A 20,763-nucleotide genomic window follows, 5' to 3' on the forward strand; every position below is an offset into this window, starting at 1 on the left:
GCTCCGGACGCACAGGCTCAGCGGCCATGGCTCACGGGCCCAGCCGCTCCGCGGCACGTGGGATCTTCCCGGACCGGGGCACGAACCCGTGTCCCCTGCATCGGCAGGCGGATTCTCAACCACTGCGCCACCAGGGAAGCCCAGGACATGAATTTTTGATGAACACTATCCAACCCAGAACAACAATATAACTGATATTTTAGAGGTGAGGATTTGGCCATGAAGATGGTATTATGCTAGGCGCTACTGGAAATTAACGTGATAGTCAGCTATTCAAAGGAAATACGGACTATAAAAACCATTAGAATCTATATTCCTATCTAAATACAGGTCATTCTTTTTCTGATATTTCCAATCAGGTGGAGAATTTTACAGTGTCTTTCTCAGATGGCCGGGTGTTATGTTACCTGATCCACCACTACCATCCTTGCTATGTGCCTTTTGCTGCCATATGTCAACGTACCACCCAAACCGTAGAGTGTACGCAGACTGGTTCTGTGGTGTTAAACTCATCATCTGAATCTGATGAAAGTTCCCTGGATTTGTCTCTTAAAGCACTTGATCAGGGTTAGTCCCTTTTGGTTGATTGACTTTTCCAGTTTTTTCACCGGCCTGTTTTCTGGCAAGAGTCTAATCTGATCTCTCTCTTTTACTTGCATTGCAGAAAATACTTCCGAACTATACAAAGAACTCCTAGAAAACGAAAAGAAAAATTTTCAGTTGGTCAGGTCTGCAGCTAGAGACCTCGGCGGAATACCTGCTATGATCCATCACTCAGATATGTCAAACACCATTCCCGACGAGAAGGCAAGTAAACGTTTCTGCACCAACAATACCTCTTAATAATCAGAGTCTCAGACGATAGGAAGTTTTATATTCTCTGTCTCATGGAAACTTCTGTTTTCATCTTTTATGTTATCTCTTAGGTGGTTATTACCTATTTGTCATTTCTTTGTGCAAGGCTTTTGGATCTTCGTAAAGAAACGAGAGCCGCTCGACTTATACAAACAACTTGGAGAAAATATAAGCTAAGAAAAGATCTAAAACGCCGTCAGGTACTCCTCAAAAATGAAAAAACACTATAACCTAAATTGTAGTTCATAAGATGTCAGCTGATTGCTTCTTGATTCTGTTCTTAACGTTTTACGGAGGTAATTTTCATAAATTGTGTGTGTTTCGAGCTGGGGATGAGTATTTTCCCCTAACTCCTCATGTTTCCTTCATTCAATATTTCTTCCAGCCTCTGCCATCGTTTCACTTAATCTGCTCCAGGGCATGTGGAGTGCCTGAACCGCGTTGTAAATTTGTGAAAAGTTAACTGGGGAGGTCTGACTCAGCTCTTCCCTCCTTCCTCCTGGACCCTGACTTGCCTCCAGGAAACAGGAGTTTTCCTTTAATTTTTCATGCTGTGCTCTGGAACGCTTGACCTCAATCAAGGCCATTCGGGCCCGGGTGTCACCTGCCTGATTCTGCAGTTCAATTAGCCCCCTCATTTTGTCTGCCATGATACTGTCTTCTAGGTTATCCTTTGTTAGTTTAAAAGTGGCATTTTGGTTTCCATCGTTCTATTTCTCAAAATGTTTAGGACCTAAAGACAGGGAGAAGGATGTTATTTACTGTTTGCCTTTGCATCCCCAATAGTATGAGTTTTGCATTAACATAAAATAAGTTTTCTTGAGTTCTGAGAAAAATGTCACTTTTAACAATCTGAGAAATGGTCTCCTTGATCAAACTGAGCAAACTATTTTAATCCTTTTGTCTCATTACTCTTTCCACCAAAAATGCTGTATTTATTTGGAGAAATCAAAGAAGCAGCCATGCTTAAGAAATCTTATCAGATATGTTTCAGAAATACATTTCGCCCAGGATTGCTCCTCGGTTTTTTTTTTTTTTTTTCGTGGTACGTGGGCCTCACTGCGGTGGCCTCTCCCGTTGCGGAGCACAGGCTCCGGACGCGCAGGCGCAGCGGCCACGGCTCACGGGCCCAGCCGCTCCGCGGCACGTGGGATCCTCCCGGACCGGGGCACGAACCCGCGTCCCCCGCATCGGCAGGCGGGCTCTCAACCACTGCGCCACCAGGGAAGCCCGCACCTCGGTTTTGAATTACAATGTTTTTATGATAAAGTTCTTAGTAGCTGTAAAGTAGCTGAATTTTGGCGAATCATAAACATACCATGCTTTCTCTCACACCACATCAGACCTGGAAATAACACTAATTGAAATCATCTGCTCTGGCCTCGCCAAGTCTCGGCAGTAACTTTTGGGAAGCAGGCAGTGGCTGACACTTGCAAGGGGTCTTCTCTGCTGCCACGTATTCTCTGTGTCTTCTTTCGCCCCTTATCGTCCCAGGGTCTGCCTCCTTGCCCACGTATCCTTGGAGGGTAACTTGCACTCCTGGAGGCTTCTCGGGGAATTGTTTTAGGAAAGGTTTCAGGGAGAGCACCCTCCCGGCCAGTCCTCAGATTAGTTCATTAATTCTTTTTATATGGCAATAAATGAGACATTTAAGATGTTAAGAAACAGGTATCAATTCTTTTTTGTTGTTGTTTTTTTTGGTAATGAAATCTTAGTTTTCTGTTCAAGGTAGTCTTGTATTAATCACGTATCAATTGCAGAAATTTCTTAGCTTTTTCCTCACAAGATCGCTTTTCTTGATTTATTTCCTTTGCCCAAGTATTGGAAATTTCCCTTTTTTTGGAAAACCACTGCTTCTCTCCTTTCTCCAGGTGACAATACTCCTTTTCTTACACAATTACACTAAGATCCAAGTATACCTCTTCATTTGCTATTAGGAACATTAAGCAGCAGGTTCTCTTCATATTCCTGTAGAAATATCACAAGCTGGTAAGCACATAAACATTACCTCGAGGTAGCTATTTTCCAGGTTCTATATTTTCCTTTAGTCATTATTGTAATTTAGATAAACGGTCTATTGAGAATAGAATGGTTCAAGCTCTTGTTGTGATGGAGAAGCATTGGCTAAACAGCCCAAATTCCCTGACGAGTGAAGCAGCCTTATCCAAGGGCCCCCGACACATTCTACCTCTTAGTTCTTTCTGAGTGAATAGGCACCAGTTCCAAAGCAAAGTAAATCCTTTACACATACAAAGCAAAATAAAAATAAACTGGTAACAGGTTGGCTCAGCCATATGGTAGAGTTAAAAGTGATGACATGTGGTCAGTGACTGCGGGTATGGGAACTTTCGCCATTGGTTTATGTAAGTTTTCAAATAGTTGCTAGTTTTTGTAACATATTTGGCTCTTTGAACTTACCTACTTTCCTTCTGTAGCTTTTCTAATGTCACATACAATTGTTCCACATTAGATTGCTTGAGGTTGAGCTGATCTACAAGCTGAATGCAGTTTCGTTCTATGTCAACTTTATTGCATCCAAAAATGCCCCTGGTCCTCATAGCTTTTGACTCAAAAGCTACTTTTGAACTGCATTGTGTTCTTTATTGAGCTAATAAGTCGGGTGCTTTTTATTCCCCTGAAATATTTTTCTTTTAAATTGTGGTAAAGAACACGTATCATAAAATATACCATCTTAACTGTTTTTTAGGTTATTCATAGTTTTTAACTTTACCGAACACTACCATTTGTAGTGTTAAGTATATTTGCATTCTTGTGAAACAGATCTCCAGAAATTTTTCAATTTGGAGAACTGCAACTTCGTACTCATTAACAATTCCCCATTTCCTCTCCCACTTATCCCTGGTATCTACCTTTCTACTTTCTATTTTGACTACTTTAGATACCTAATATAAGTGGAAACATACAGTATATTTGTCCTTGTGTGACTGGCTTCTTTCACTTAGCATGTGCCCTCAAGGTTCACCCATGTTGTAGCCTACAGCAGAATTTCCTTCATTTTAAAGGCTGCATAGTATTCCATTGTGTGTATATACCACATTTTGTTTATCCATTCAATGGGCATTTGGGTTGCTTCCACCTCTGTGCCATTGTGAGTAATGCTGCTATGAACAGGAGTGTACACATCCCTCTTTTCAACCCTGTTTTCAGTTCTTTTGGAGATCTACCTAAAAGTGGTATTGTTGGATCATATGGAAATTCTATTTTTGATTTTTTTGAAGAACCATTAATACTGTTTTCCAATAGTAGTCACTGTGGCTTGCATTTTACAATCCCACCAAGAGCGAACAAAGATTCCAGCTACTCCATGATCCCTGCCAGCAGTTGTTGTTTTCTGTTTGTTTGTTTGTACTAGTTTAGAGATATCTCATTGTGATTTTGATACACATTTCTATGATGATTAGTGTTGTTGAGCATCTTTTCATATGCTTGTTGGCCATTTGTATGTCATCTGTGGTGAAATATCTTCGTTTGCCCATATTTTAACTGGGTTATTTGATTTTTTATTGTTGAGTTGTAACAGTTCTTTATATACTCTAGATACAAGTTCCTTACTAGATATATGGTTTGCAAAATTTTTTTCAATATGTAGGTTTCCTTTTCACTCTGTTGATTGTGTCCTTTGATGAATAAAATTTTTTGTTTGATATAATCCCATTTTGTCTAATTTTTGCTTTTGTGCCTGTGCTTTTAGTGTCATATCTCATAAATCACTGCTAAATCCAATGTTATGAAACTTTACCCTATGTTTTCTACTAAGAGTTTTATACCTTTGGGTTGAATGTTTAGGACTTTCATCCAGTTTGAGTTAATAAATGTATAGTGTGTGAGACAGGGGTCCAACTTCACTCTTTGATATGTTGGTATCTAAACAACCAGTTTTCACAACACCATTCATTGAAGAGACTGTCCCTTTCCCATTGAGTGGTCTTGGCACCCTTGTTAAAGATCAATTACCCAGTTACATGGGGGTTTATTTCTGGGCAATCTATTCTATTACATTGTTCTATATATCTGTCTTTATGCTGGTTCCACACTGTTTGATTATTGTAGCTTTATGATATGTTTTGAAATTGTGGGCGTTGGTAAAGGGGGGTGTGCTTTTAACTTGGATCTTTATAGCCTTAAAGGCCACAGGCTTCACAGGGCACTGACAGTGATGTTAGATGGCTTAATCCACTTGTTGGACATAATTCCTCAGCCTAATTTTAGAACTTTCTAGTCTTTCCTCACTCAAGGGTGTGATCCAATATACGGCCCCCACCATTCCTTAGTATATGTTTTCAGTCCATTAGTTCCCTTTTTCCTCTGTCAGAATAGCAGTTTGATCCCTTCCCTAGGAAACTGCTTATCTCTGTGGAGAGTCAAACTGCTAATCTCTGTGTAGAGCCCACTCTTGCATAGTGCGCTGTCCCAGACAGCAACGCAAAGGGTTATGAGACGATCTTTTAAGTTGTTCCTTTTCACTAGATGAATAATTTATATTCCAGTTTCTAATTCAGTGAACTGAAGTGATAGATCTAGCCTTGAAGAGTATAGCAAAAGGATGAAGGGTACGAACTCTGAAGCCAGACTACCTGTGTCCAATCCTGGCCATCCCCGTGGTGGACTGACTGTCTACCTGACCGCTCAGCCCCCGTTTCCTCATGGCCGTGAGAGCAGTGCCTGTTCATCTGTTCTTAACGGTTGTTGTGAGGTTGGATGAGTCATTCCTGCAGTGTTTAGAATGGTGCCTGACACCTGGTATTTAATCTTTTATTATTCATACTAATTCATGATTAGAAGTAAGAAGTAGAGATGTGCAGGGCACTGGCCTCTAGTGCTCCCGGGGCAGCCAGCTCCTCTCTGGCCACCGACGTTGCAGGGCAGTCCTGGCATCACTTATCACAACCCAGTACTCTGTTCTCTTCAGCCTCTATGGCTTAAAGCCACAATGTATTCTGGGGGTAAAGGAGGGTATTTTGCCTTTCCTTTTTTGTGAATTCCTTTCTTCAAATTGTAGCAAAACAGTACCACCTTATACTGGAAAGCATTTTGTTTTAGAGTCTCTTTTTTCTCCTACAATCCATCCCTTTCTCAAAAATCAACATGAATTCACTGCACCATAATCTGAGACACCTACCACATTTAAATTGACTTTATATTGATTACCAATGATCTGTGAGAAATCAAACATGTCTGTGATCATTATCTTAGGATGATATTTCCTAGGAATCTTTGTTTTATCATATAAATATATCTGCAAGTCTATTCAATATGTTCAACAATATATCAGCTATTTCGACATGCCCAGAAGTGTCTATACTCCAAAGATGAGCATATTTTACAATAAGTCTGGGGGACATTTTATTTCCAGGATCAATTTGATTAATATTTAGCAAGTGATTTTCTTACAAATAATGGTTTAGCTTCTTAAGTGCATTTTTTTTTTTTTTTAGAAGAGAGACAAAGCTGCAAGAATCATTCAGTCAGCTGTAATCAATTTTCTAACTAAACGACGATTTAAAAAGGAGGTCAACGCAGCACTGGTCATTCAGAAATATTGGCGAAGACTCTTAGCGAAGAGAAAATTATTAATGTTAAAAAAGGATAAACTAGAAAAAGTTCAAAATGAATCAGCATCTGTTATTCAGGTATAGTATTCTGAATTTTTGAATTTAAAAAGGTTTAATGACATTTTTAAGAAAGTAAAATATGATAAAGTTTTAAACGATTATATTTTAGGCTGCTATATTTTATCTAGTACTTAACCTTAACAAATATTTGATACCTCCCTGCATGTAAAACTCTTGGCTGTGTTCAGCATAAGGGTCAAACAAATCGAAACACCTCCTTTGCTCTGAAGGAGGGAACAGTCTAATTCTGTACCCCGTGCTGTCTTCTTTGTTTTACGTTAGAGGTTTGCAATCTTCCACTGTGGGTCATGCTGGCACACTGTACCCTTCTACCTTGTATATCCATAAACCCAGCCACACTCTCTTTTTCATCTTTACTGTAAGTCCTGGGAACTTTTCTTTGGGGATAACAGTGTACATCTTCCTCTCCAGCCCACTTACTTAGCTGGCAAGTGCTGGAAATACTACTTATCATCAGTTTATAAAATACCTATGTAATTTTTCTACTGAGTAAAAAAAAAAAAAAAAAAATTTAACGGATCTACTTTACTTAATGGACGTATTCCTTACATCCAAAAGTTAGTCTTTGATATTACATTCTATTTTAATAACATCAGAGAGGTGTACTATTTAAATTTACCCTATGTAAATGCCATTGAATTTTATCTGTTCTATAAATTTGGAGATTTGTTTCTGGCTACTACTACTGAAAGTGAGAGATTCTGATTTAATAAATTCTCTTTCTTTGAACCTTTTCTTTTTTTTTTTTTTTTTTTTTTTTTTTTTTTTTTTAACAGTACGCGGGCCTCTCACTGTTGTGGCCTCTCCCGTTGCGGAGCACAGGCTCCGGACGCGCACGCTCAGCGGCCATGGCTCACGGGCCCAGCCGCTCCGCGGCACGTGGGATCTTCCCGGACTGGGGCACGAACCTGTGTCCCCTGCATCGGCAAGTGGACTCTCAACCACTGCGCCACCAGGGAAGCCCTGAACCTTTTTTTTAATGTGGACTATTACACGTAGAAAATTGCACAAAACACAAATGTAGAGCCTAATGGTTTTTCACTAAGTGAATACTTACATAACCACAACCTAGGTCAAGAAATAGAATATTGCTAGCCTCTCAGAAGGCATTTCTCAATCAGTTAATCCCCCAGCCCAGCCAAAGGTGACCATTATTCTAATGTATGCTAATCATGCCTTTTTCCTATACATCTTTCTTAAATGCTCTAATATTGTCTTCCCCGTTTTTTGAATTTTACATAGAGGGGTTCAGACAGTGTGAATTCTTGTGTTGAACATGAAATTTGTGGAGATTTATCAGTGTTGTTGAGTGTTACTGTGATTTAACTTTCATTTTATAATAGCCTGCAATTTATTTGTCTGTTCTGTTGTTGGTGGACATCTGGCTTTCTGGTTTTGAGCTGTTACGACTGAAGCTTTTATGAACGTGCCTTTTGGTGTGAAATGTATTCACTCTGTTCGGCATATACCTACGAGTACAGCTGTTTGTCTTAGGGTATATATATTTCAGTTTTAGTACATACTGCCAAGGACTTTTCTAAGGTGGCTATAGCACCACCAGCTGTTTATAATACTTGGAAGTTATCTCTTTAATTTTAGCCAACCTGGTCACCATTCTGATCGTTTTGGGGTGGTATCTTAGAAAAGATTTAATTTGCATTCCCTTGATAATGAATGACATTGAACACCTTTTCATATTGAAAGTCTTCTTTCGTGTGAAGTGTTTCTTCAAGGATCTCTTTTTCCATTTTTTATTTTGATTGTTTGCTTTCTTGTGGATTTGTAAGAGATCTTTATCTATTCTGGTTATCAGACCTTTGTTGGATATGTGCGTTGTAAATGTCTTCTCCCAGACCATGGTTTATAGTTTTATGTCTTTTCAGTGAAAGTTCTTAATTTTCTTTTATGGTTAGTGGGTTGTTTTTTTTTTTTTTTTTGAACCATTTAAGGAGTGTTTTTTTCAACCTAAGGCCTTGAATATATTCTCCTGTATTATATTCTGAATCCTTTAATGTGTTGTCTTTCACATTAATTTGAAATTAATTTTTGCATATAATTTGCATTAGGGACCATTTTTCTTTTTGTATATATGGATAGCCATTGTTTCAGTTACAATTTACTGAAATGACCACACTTGCCTCATTGCTGTGCTATCTTTAGCATACATCAAATATTCTTATATGTGTGGTTCTGTTTCTAGAGTTTTTTTCTATTTCATTGTTCTTTTTGTCTACCAGTGAGCCAGGTACTCTAGCTTTACAAGAAATCTGGATGTCTGGTAGATAAAACTTTCTTTGTTTTCTTTAAGAAGTTTTTGGCTATTCTAAAGTCCTCTGCATTTTCACACGTTTTGAATCTGAGTTTAAAAAATATTGGAATTTGGTTGAGATTTAATTGAATACGTCAGTTTAGTTAGAATTGATATCTTTAGCTACTAAACATGGTATTTATTTCCTATTTATTTAGGCCTTCTTTAAAAGTCTCCTAAAATGGTTTTATGATCTGATGCAAGAGGTCTTAAATATCTTCATTTGTTCCTAGGTATATTATAATTTTTTTAAAATTTAAATTTAATAAATTTTAACTTTATGTTGATTAAAATTAAAATTTTAATTTAAAAATTAACCCTCAGTAAAAACGTGCTTTTTTTTTTTTTGGTGTGTGGTTCCACAGATTTAAACACACATACACATGTGTTTAAACACAGTTGTGAAATCATCACCTCAATCAGGATACAGAACAGTTCCATCTCCCAGAAGAACTGTTGCATTCTATTTCTTTGCGGTCCTTTCTCCCTCCTCACCCAGTCCCAGGCACCCAAGCTCTGCTCTCTATTCCCATAGTTTTGCCTTTTTGAGAATGTCGCATAATGGAGCCATACGGTAGGTAAGTTTTGAGACTGTTTTTTTTTTTTTCTCTGCAGATGCCTTTGAGTCTCATCCAAGTTGTTGCATGTATCAGTGGTTTATTCTCCTTCATTGCTGAATAGTATTCCATTGTATGGATGTACCACAATTTGATTATACATTAATCTGTTGAGGGGTATTTGCATTGTTTCCAGTTTTAGGTGATTTCATTCCATTAGGGTAAACAGTTAGGAATGAGATTGCTGGGTCATTTGGTAAGTGTATGCTTAGCTTCATAAGATATCACCAAACTGTATCTAGAGTGGCTTAACCCACTTTGCTGCCCACCCCCAAAGCGTAAGGATGCTAATTGCTCCATATCCTTAGCAACACTGATTTCTATGTTTTTCAGTCATTCTGATAGATGTGTAGCGGTGTCTTGGTTTTACTTTCTGTTTTCCTAATGGCTATGTATATGTCTTCAAATGCTTAATTGCCTTTCGATTATCTTCTTTATGAAGTGTCTCTTGAAATCTTTTGCCCATTTTTATAATTGAGAGCTTATCTTATTGAGTTTTGAGACTCTTTCTGTATTCTGGGTACAAGTTGTTTGTCAGTGATTTGCAACTATTTTCTCTTAATCAATAGGCCTTTTACAGACAGAGTTTGCTGGTCTTTGATCTTGGTGAATGTTCTGTGTACTTAAAAAGAATGTGTATCCTGTTGTTGGGTGGAGTGTTCTATAAATGTCAATTAGATCTACTTGGGTGATGATATTTAACAGTTCTTTTATATCCTAACTGGTGTTCTGTTTATTTACTCTTATACCAAGAGAGCAGTATTTAAATCTCTAACTATAATTGTGGATATATCTTTCTCCCTTTGGTTTTATCTACATGTATTTTGAAGATGTTTTGTTAGGTGCATACACATTTGGAATTTTTATGTCCTCTTGGTGAGTTGAATTTTGTTTTTTATCATTATCATTTTTTATCATTGGTGAGTTGAATTTTTTTAAATCATTTTTTATCATTGTGTAATGTTCCTTTTTTATCCTTGATAATTTTCTTTGCTCTGAAGTCAACTTTGCATGCTCTTACTATAACCACTCCAGCTTTCACTTGATTATCATTCGCAGGGTATATTTTTTTTCCTTTCTTTTACTTATTAGTTGCTTACATCATTATATATGGCTTAAAGTCTTGACAGCATATAGTTTTTATGTTTTGAAAATCTCTGTCTTTTAATTGATGATTTATACCATTTATATTTCAGATATTTATCAATATGTTCGGATTTGGGTCTATCATTTTATTATTTAGTTTTCTGAATGTTCACTTTCTTTCATTCTTCTCTTTCCCCTTTCCTGTCTTTTCAATTATTTGAATAAATTTTAGTGATACATTTTAGTTTATCTTTTTTCTTTTTAGTTATTATTTTATCCCCTTTTACAGGGGTTTGGTTATTTGGGTTTTGTTTGTTTGGTTGGTTTTTTGCCTTTTTTTGGTTGCTATAGGCATTTCAGTATACAAAACTTTTAATCTACTTAGAATCAATGTTTTATCCCTTTAAATGGAATGTAGAAAACTTACCACTATCTAGGGCCCTTTGCTCCCCCCACTTTTATGTTTTAGCGGTCTTATTTATTAAACCTACATACAAATAAAATCACATCAGGCAATGTTATAATTTTTGCTTTCAATCATAATGTTTTAAAGAGTACATGAGAATAATATCCTATTAATGCAGATATTTTTCATTTCTGTTGCTTTGCTTTCTTTTTTTATAGTATGCTTTTTGCAATTTATGAACAAACGATGATACATTATAATTACCTAAAGTCCTTAGTTTCCATAGGTTTCACTGTTTATGTGGTATAGTTATGTGTTTGACAAAAATCCTGCCCTAAAAATCCTCTCTGCTTTACGTATTCATCTCTTATCCCTCTGCAAAATCCTGAGCAACCATTGATCTTTTTACTGTCTCTATACTTTTGCTTTTTCCAGGATGTCCTATAATTTGAATTCATCAATATGTAGCCTTTTCAGATAGGTTCTCTCACTTCACAATATGCATTTAAGTTTCTTTTATGACTTTTCCTGCCTTGATAGCTTGTTTCTTTTTATTGCTGAATAACATTCTATCATATTGATGTACTGCATTTTTTTTTTATCCTTTCACCTATTGAAGGACATATTGGTTGCTTCTAATTGGGGGCCATTATGAATAAAGGTGCTGTAAACTCCTGTGTGCAGGTTTTTCTGTGGACTTGGTTTTCAACTTCTTTGGGTAGGTACCTAGGAATGGGATTGCTTGATCATATGACAAAACTATGTTTAGGTTTGTGAGAAAGTGCCAAACTGTCTTCCAAAGTGGCTGCACCATTTTGCGTTCCCGCCAGTGAAGAGTGAGAGTCCCTGGTGCTCCACTTCCTGGCCAGCTTTTGGTGTTGTCACTGGTTTAGACTTTACCATTAAAATAGATGGGTATAGGCATCCCATTGCTGTTTCCGTTTGCAATTCCCTAATGCATTTGATGTTAAGCATCTTTTCCTATGCTTATTTACAATCTGTATATCTTCTTTGGTGAAACATTCAGATATTTTCCCCATTTTAAAATTCTTATTGCCCATTTTTGAATTCTTTATTGTTGAGTTTTAAGGGTTCTTTGTATAACTGGATACAAACCCTTTATCAGATTTATACTTTATAGATATTTCCTCCTAGTTTATGGCTTATCTTTTTGTTCTGTTAACAGAGTCTTTCACAGGGCAGATTTTTTTTTTTATTTTAATAAACTCTGACATCAATTTTTTTCTTTCATGGATTATACTTTTGGCATTATATCTAAAAAGCCATTGCCAAACCCAAAGTTACTTAGATATTCTATTGTTATCTCTCAAAAGTTCTATAGTTTTGCATTTTACATTCAGATCTATGATCCATTTGAGTTAATTTTTGTGAAAGGTTAAGAGTTAGTGCTTGACTCACTTTTTCTTTCATATGGATGTCTGCTTCTTCCAGTACCACTTGTTGACAAAACTATCTTTTATCCATTCAGTTGTGTTCTTTGTTTATCAAACATCAGTTGACTATGTTGCATGGGTCTATTTCTGGGCTCCTTTTTCTGTTCCATTGACCTATTTTTCTGTTATTTTGCCAGTATCACACTGTCTCAATTACTGTGGCTTTATAATAACTTTTGAAGTTGGATGATGTTAGTCCTCCAACTTTGTTTTTCCTCACGATTGTATGCGCTATTCTGGGTATTTTGCGTCACCTTATATACTTTAGAAGCAGTCTGCCAGTGTCCACAAAGTAACTGGATGACATTTTGATTGAGACTACATTGAACTGATAGATCCAGGTGGGAAGAACTGACATCTTAACAAAATTCAGCCTTCCTGTCTATGAATATGATATATCTCTATTTATTTAGATATTCTGTGATATCTTTGATCAGAGTTTTGTAGCTCTGACAGATCTTCTGCATATTTTGTTATATTTTTAAGTATTTCTCTTTTTTTTGCTACTAATGTTAATGTTTCCATATTCTACAAATTTGCTATAATTGCTTATTCCAGGAGGTTTTTTTTTTGTCATTTCCTTGAATTTTCTACATAAATGATCATGTCATCTATGAACAAAAAAAGGGTTTCTTTCTTCTCTGTGTGCATAACTTTTATGTCCTTTATTGCATTAGGCAGGACCTCTAGTAGATGCTGAATAGGCTTGGTGAGAGGATACATCCTTGTATTATTCCTGGTCTAAGAGGGAAAGCATTTAGTTTCTCACCATTAAATCTGATGATAGCTGTAGGTTTGTGTAAATGTTCTTATTATGCTGAGGAGGTTCCCCTCTACTCTTAGTTTGTTGAGACATTTCTTTCTCTTTTTTTTCTCAACCACTTTTCTTCTTTCTTGTTCGGCCTAGAGAATTTGTGCTGATTCTCCAAGTTCACCGATGCTTCTGTCATCTCCGTTCTGCTACTCAGCCATATGCCAGTGAGGTTTTTTTGTTGCTGTTGTCTTGGTTATTGTGTTTTCAGTTCTAATATTCCCATTTGGTTCTTAGTTGTGTCTTTGATGGTTTTTTTCTGAGACTTTTAATCCTTCCATTAGTCCCCGCCACATCTTAGCAATATTTGGAGTGTTTTGGACAAAGGAATGGTCTTCTTGCGAGAAGGACGTCCAGAGCTTGATGACCAGTAGCCAGGATCCGCTTGAGACTTCGTAGCTCGCATGTTGCTGGCATAACTAAGGAGTTAGGGAACGTGGGGTGGTTGGGAAGGAAACAAGAGGAGAAAGCTTTATTGCTTCTCAAGTCTTTCCAGAATTCTACTTTTTAACCATGTATCTATAATTCCTAAATTTTATTCTTAATGAAAATACTGACTCAGAGACTGATCTGGCTCAGTTATATTTCTCAAAATCCTGTGTTGACATTACCAGGCCTGTAACACAGGGTCCCTCCTATAAACAGTTTTCAATCATTATAAGAGAGTTTAGCAGCCTTGATAAAAGGGGAAAATATAAGATCCAGAGATACATTCATAGGAAATGACTTCGAATCAATGGATAGCAGAATATTACTATAGTTTCATTTCAAATCTTCTAATATATTATTGTAATATAACATAAACTTGTTTATATTTCTTATGTCTCCTGAATACAAATGCCATATAAATATCATTAGTTTGGATTGGCTACAGTTGTATCAACACAGAAACTAAACTATAAACAAAAGAGACAAGTATCTTCTTCAAAAATATATCACTTTTAAAATTAATGTCTTTGTTTTTAAGCAAAATGTTAGAGAAATGAATACTTTCAAAGGTGTTAAGTATAGAAAGATGTGTCTATTTTACTTTGTGTCCTTTCTTACCTTTTTCAGAGATATTGGAGAACATATTCCACTAGAAAACAGTTTCTGAAACTGAAATATTATTCAGTCATCCTTCAATCTAGGATAAGAATGATCATTGCTGTTGCTTCTTACAAACGATACCTTTGGGCTGCAGTTACAATTCAGAGGCGTTGGCGTGCTCGTTTAAGAAGAAAGCAGGATCAACAGAGATATGAAAAGCTAAGATCATCAGCCCTTAGAATCCAGTCTGTGTTCAGAAGATGGAGACAACGTAAAATGCAACTACAAACAGAAGCTGCAATAACACTGCAAAGAGCCTTTAGAGAATGGTGTGTCAGGAAACATGCTAAAGAAGAGAAAGCTGCCGTGGTCATACAATCCTGGTACAGGATGCAGAGAGAATTACGGAAATACATTCATATTAGATCTTGTGTTGTCATCATTCAGACGAGATTTCGGGGCTTTCAAGCCCAAAAGTTATATAAAAGGAAAAGAGAGTCTATCCTGTCTCTCCAGAAGTACTACAAAGCATATCTAAAAGGAAAGGTTGAGCGCACCAGCTATTTGCAGAAACGGGCTGCAGCCATCCGACTACAGGCCGCTTTCAGGGGAATGAAAGCTCGTAATTTACGCAAACAGATCACCGCCGCTTGTGTCTTTCAGTCATACTGGAGAATGAGACAGGACAGACTTCGATTTCTAAACCTTAAGAAAAATATTATCAGATTGCAGGCACACATAAGGAAGCATCAACAATTACAGAAATACAAGAAGATGAAGAAAGCTGCCCTTGTAATTCAGATTCATTTTCGAGCTTACATTTCAGCCAAGAAAGTTCTAGCTTCTTACCAGAAGACACGATCTGCTGTCATTGTTCTGCAGTCTGCATATAGAGGGATGCAGGCCAGGAAAAAGTTTATTCACATCCTCACGTCTGTTATAAGGATTCAGTCATATTACAGGGCTTATGTTTCCAGAAAAAAATTTCTGAGGCTAAAAAATGCTGCAGTAAAGTTACAATCCGTCGTCAAGATGAAGCAAACTCGTAAACAATATTTACATGTAAGAGCAGCTGCACTAAAGAGAGAAGAACACATGCGGGCATCTTGCATCAAATTGCAAGCTTTTGTCAGAGGGTACCTGGTTCGAAAGCAAGTGAGGTTGCAGAGGAAAGCTGCTGTTTCACTACAGTCTCATTTCAGGATGAGAAAGATGCGCCTGTACTACCTGAAAATCTATAAAGCAACTGTTGTCCTTCAGAATTACTATCGTGCATACAAAGCACAGGTCAGTCAGAGGAAGAACTTCTTGCAAGTCAAAAGAGCAGTTGTCTGCTTGCAGGCCACTTACAGAGGGTATAAGGTACGCCAGCTAATCAAACAACAATCTGCAGCTGCTCTTAAAATTCAAACTGCTTTTCGAGGCTATAGTAAGAGGATGAAATATCAATCTGTGCTTCTGTCTACTCTCAAGATTCAGAGATGGTACAGGACACACAAGACTGTTTCTGACATAAGAACACAGTTTTTAGAGACAAGGGCAGCCGTGATTTCTCTACAGTCCGCTTACCGTGGCTGGAAAGTCCGGAAGCAGATCAGAAGGGAACATGAAGCTGCAGTGAAGATTCAGTCGGCTTTCAGAATGGCCAAGGCCCAGAAAGAGTTCCGGTCGTTAAAAGCGGCAGCGTCCGTCATCCAGCAACGTCTGAGAGCGCGGGCTGCAGGGAGGAGGGAACGGGTGGCGTTCACGGCGCTCGGCCTCGCAGGAGTGACGCTCCAGTCCACGTGGGGGGGCGGAGCAGCGAGAAGACAGATTCAGAGGCAACGCAAGTGTGCCGTCGTCATACAGTCGTGCTACCGAATGTACGTGCAGCGCAAGAAGTGGAAAATCATGAGAAAGGCGGCCTGTCTGATTCAAATGCACTATAGGGCTTACAGTACTGGGAGGAAACAGCGTCATTTGTATTTGAAAACCAAAGCAGCAGTAGTAATCCTGCAGTCCGCTTACCGAGGTATGAGAGTGAGGGAAAAAATAAAGGGGCACCACAAGGCGGCAGCCGCTATACAATCTCGGTTCAGAGCTTTCCGAACCAAAAAGCAGTACGCCACCTACAGGGCGGCAGCTGTTACAATTCAGAGGTGGTATCGAGATACCAAGACGGCGCACCGTCAGCGTAAGGAGTACCTTACTCTAAAGAAGGCGGCTGTGAAAATCCAAGCTGTTTATCGAGGTGTCGCGGTAAGAAGGCAGATCCAGCACATGCACACAGCAGCCACTCTCATTAAAGCCATGCTTAAAATGCAGCAGTCAAGGAGGAGATATCATCAAATGAGAACAGCAGCCGTCGTCATTCAGGTAAGATACAGAGCATACCATCTGGGTAGAACTCAGCGTGCAAAGTACCTGACAACTCTGAAAGCTGTTACCATTCTCCAGGCCAGTTTCAGAGGAGGACGAGTTAGACAGACCCTGAGAAGGATGCAGACGGCGGCCACACTCATCCAGTCCCACTACAGGAGACACAGACAACAAGCTTATTTTAATAAGTTGAAGAAGGTTACAAGAATGGTGCAGCAAAAGTACCGGGCAATGAGGGAAAGGCGCATCCAATTTCAAAAGTATAACAAACTGAGACATTCCGTAATCTGCATTCAGGCTGCTTTTAGGGGGATGGAAGCTAGAAGACGCTTAAAAGTCAGGCACTCAGCCGCGGCTATAATTCAGAGGAGTTTTAGGACTCTGATGATGAGAAGGAGATTCCTGTCTCTCAGGAATACTGCTGTGTGGATTCAGAGAAAATATCGTGCAAGTGTTCGCGCAAAGCATCGCTTACAACAGTTGCTACGGTTACAAAAGGCAGCCCTCAAAATCCAGTCCTGGTACAGAGGGTGGATGGTGAGGAAGAAGGTGCAAGAGATGCACCGGGCTGCGACCGTTCTCCAGGCGGCCTTCAGAAGGCACCGCGCACGCGTGAGATACCAGGCCTGGAGGAGCGCCTCGCGGGTCATCCAGCAGCGATACCGGGCAAGCAAGGCCAAACTGCTGCAGTGGCAGCTCTACCGCCAGCAAAGACACTCCGCTGTGGTCCTCCAGGCTGCATTCAGGGGCATGCAAACCAGAAGACATCTGAGAAGGATGCATGCCTCTGCAACCCTGATTCAGAGCAGGTTTAGATCTTTAGTGATGAGGAAAAGATTCCTTTCCCTCAAGAAAGCTGCTATTTTTGTTCAGAGGAAATATCGAGCCACCATTCGTGCCAGACATCACTGGCACCAATTCTTGGAGTTACAGAAGGCAGTCATTACAATCCAGTCATCTTACCGAAGGCTGATGGTAAAGAAGAAGTTACAGGAGATGCACAGGGCTGCAGCCCTCATCCAGGCAACTTTCAGAATGCACAGAGCACACCTTACCTTTCAGACCTGGAAACACGCCTCGATTCTCATTCAGCAACATTACCGAGCGTACAGAGCTGCAAAATTGCAAAGAGAGCGTTATGTCCAACAAAGGCATTCTGCAGTGGTCCTTCAGGCTGCATATAAGGGGATGAGAGCAAGACAGCTTTTCAGGGAAAAGCACAGAGCTGCTGTCATAATACAAAGCACATACAGAATGTACAGGCAGTACTTTTTCTACCAAAAGCTTCAGTGGGCTACAAAAGTAATACAAGAAAGATACAGAGCCAATAAAAAGAAAGCTCTTCAACACAGTGCACTCAAGGAAGCAGCAACCTGTGTCCAAGCAGACTTTCAGGACATGATCATAAGGAGAGAGATTCAGGAAAAGCAGCATCAGGCTGCCATTACTGTTCAGAAGCATTTTAGAGCCTTTAAAACAAGGAAGCACTATCTCCACTTTAGAGCAAAGGTAGTTTTTGTTCAAAGAAGGTACAGAGCACTAGTTGCAGTGCAAACCCAGGCAGTCATTTGTATACAGTCTTATTACAGAGGCTTTAAGGCACGAAGGGGTGTCCAACTCATGCACCTGGCTGCCACCCGAATTCAGTCATTCTACCGAATGTACAGGGCCAGAGTGGATTATCAGGCAAAGAAAATGGCAACTGTTGTTATACAGAATTATTACAGGTCATACTGCAGAGTAAAAATGGAAAGAAAAAATTTTTTAGCCATTCAGAAATCCGTAAGACCTATTCAGGCTGCTTTTAGCGGCACGGAAGTTAGACAGAAATTTAAAAACATGCCCGAAGAAAAAATGGCAGCGGTCCCTGCTACCCAATCTGCATTCTGCTGTCACAGAACTGAAACTCAGTATGAAGCTGGCCAAAGCCCAGCACTTACGGTTCAAAGGCGGTGTAAAGCTTCTCTGGTTGGTCCTTTACAGGAAGCAGAGTATCATTCTGAAAGAAAGGCTGCAGTAACAATTCAAAAAGCTTTTCGTAAAATGGTCACAAGAAGATTGGAAAAGCACAAGCGTGCTGCCGTGCGACTTCAGTCCTTCCTGCAGATGGCTGTGTGTCGAAGAAGATTCATTCGGCAGAAAAGGGCGGCTATCACGTTACAGCGGTATTTCAGGAGAAGGCAAACCAGAAAACAGTTTTCATTGTACAGAGGAGCAGCAGTCGTTTTACAAAATCACCACGGAGCCTTTTTGTCTGCAAGACATCAAAGAGAAGTTTGTTTACACATAAGAAGCAGTGATATCATGATTCAAGCTAGAATGGAAGGATTTATACAGAAACGGAAGTTTCAGAAAATTAAAGATAGCACCATAAAAATCCAGGTATTTCTATATTGAAATATAAAGCTTTCATTCTTTCTTTGGCCCATATTTCTTAGAATTTATGAAATGAGCTTAAGCAAGTTGTAAAGATTAATACTTAGTTTTCGTGGCCTTTTCATCTACCTTCCGAGATGGAACATTTCTGAGATTGGGCAAAGGTGCCAAAAATAATTCACCGAAGACGGCACCGAACTGGGATGGTTCTGGGTGTGACCCCCCAGCGCTACCCCAGTAGCTCGTTGCAGCTATGGTTGCACAGTTAACAGCAGAGACCTTGAGACCATCAGGTTGCAGCTGGCAGCTGTGAGCAGATATCGTTTTGAGAACAGCTGGTGGTGTCCTTGAGTCTGATACAGTTCAAGTTCTCAGTGATGTAGGAACATGTCTGAAGCCACATCCACAATGGCCACCCGGCTCCACTGTGGATGTCTGAGCCACAGTTAATCCATTTTGGTTTTTAAATGCATTCTTTTCTTTAATGATTAAAGCAGATACACAATGTATGTTTAATAGGCCACAAAACAGGCTGTTCTAGTTAACGTAAAGTTCAAATTAAATCCTGTATTGGCCAGAATGACTTCCCCATACCTCAGTGTATGGAAATTTCTTCATGATAATAGAGAATGAGAAATGTATGTTGCTGAGAAAATGCAAAGAGAAGCCTAAGCTAGTCCCAGTGATCAGAGATGGCTTCCCGGAATAAATGGCGTTTAAGTTGAGATGTTAAGCTGAAGGATGAACTGGAAATAGCCAAGTAAAATGTATGGAAGGAGTACTCCAGCTGTAGGAGGTAACACGGAGTTCAAAAATGAGAGAGAGAACAGGTGTGCAATAAAGGGTGCCCTGCGACCAGGATGGCAATCCATGGAGTGAGATGTGGGCAGCTGTGTAAGACAGAAAAAGTTTAATCTTTATCCTCTGGACGAAAAGAAGCTCTAGAGGAGGAGTTTAAGTAGGAGAAGACCAGAATCATAGTTTATTTTTTAAAAATTACTCAGATGGGATTTCCCTGGCGGTCCAGTGGTTAGGACTCAGCCCCTTCCTTCACTGCCACGGCCCGGGTTTAATCCCTGGCCACCGAACTAAGACCCCCCAAGCCGTGTGGTGCAACCGAAAAAAAAAAAAGAAAATCCCTCGGGCAGGGATGTGGAGGACGGACTGCACTGGGTGCCGGGTGGGCAGCCGGGAGGCCGCAGGCAGTAGGGCAGGGAAAGCGGACCACCGTTTAGCAGAGGGCAGGACAGGATCGTCAAGGTCAGTGCGGGTGGGGGGGTGGGATTGGCCTTTTGCACAGAGCGGAAACAAGGAGCCAAGCCATCTTTATGGCTGAGGTGACTCAAGGAGATTGTACCCTTCCTTCACTGACGTGGGGACAACGGGAGGAGCGGATCTGGAGCCCGATGAGCTCGGCCTGGGGTGCGCGAAGCTGACCTGACCACCACGCGGCCAGCGGGGCACTTGCTGTGTTTGCTGTGATTGGGACAGCAGTACGGATTTTGGAATTTGACTTCTACATTGTTGGCACACCCTGATGACTGAACTTGTGGGAGATAGGGGGTCACTTAGGGAGAATGCATAAAGTGGGCAAAAGAAGAGGGCCCAGGACTGGACCCCTAAAGAGCATCCAAATTCAGGGGTGCTGAGAGGAGAAGCCAACATACGGTATCAAGAGGGAATGAAGAAAGCTAAAGATTGTGGTATAAAGAAACCAAGGGCGGAGGGAGGAGGAAAGGAGTGCTCAAGTTCCAAACTTGACTCCTTTCGGGAGTCAAGGACTGGTGGGTGTCAAGTGCATGTATTAGT

At 39.7% G+C, this 20,763-nt stretch overlaps 1 protein-coding gene across 2 annotated transcripts in view; it reads left to right on the top strand.

Moving 5' to 3' along the window:
* Window positions 1–20,763, top strand: part of ASPM (assembly factor for spindle microtubules) — a 62,761-nt gene that overhangs the window by 27,403 nt on the left and 14,595 nt on the right. Inside the window, exons 14-18 of one of the 2 annotated variants that reach the window (XM_059048096.2) lie at window positions 360–567; window positions 665–807; window positions 927–1,055; window positions 6,312–6,506; window positions 14,248–18,960. In XM_059048096.2, coding sequence (XP_058904079.1) covers window positions 360–567; window positions 665–807; window positions 927–1,055; window positions 6,312–6,506; window positions 14,248–18,960 — 5,388 coding nt within the window. The remainder of the gene's footprint in view (window positions 1–359; window positions 568–664; window positions 808–926; window positions 1,056–6,311; window positions 6,507–14,247; window positions 18,961–20,763) is intronic. The other variant, XM_067020775.1, reaches the window with a different exon arrangement.

The sequence above is a fragment of the Kogia breviceps genome, chromosome 1 (assembly GCF_026419965.1).
Source record: "Kogia breviceps isolate mKogBre1 chromosome 1, mKogBre1 haplotype 1, whole genome shotgun sequence".
In the NCBI taxonomy this organism is placed as follows: Eukaryota; Metazoa; Chordata; class Mammalia; order Artiodactyla; family Physeteridae; genus Kogia; species Kogia breviceps.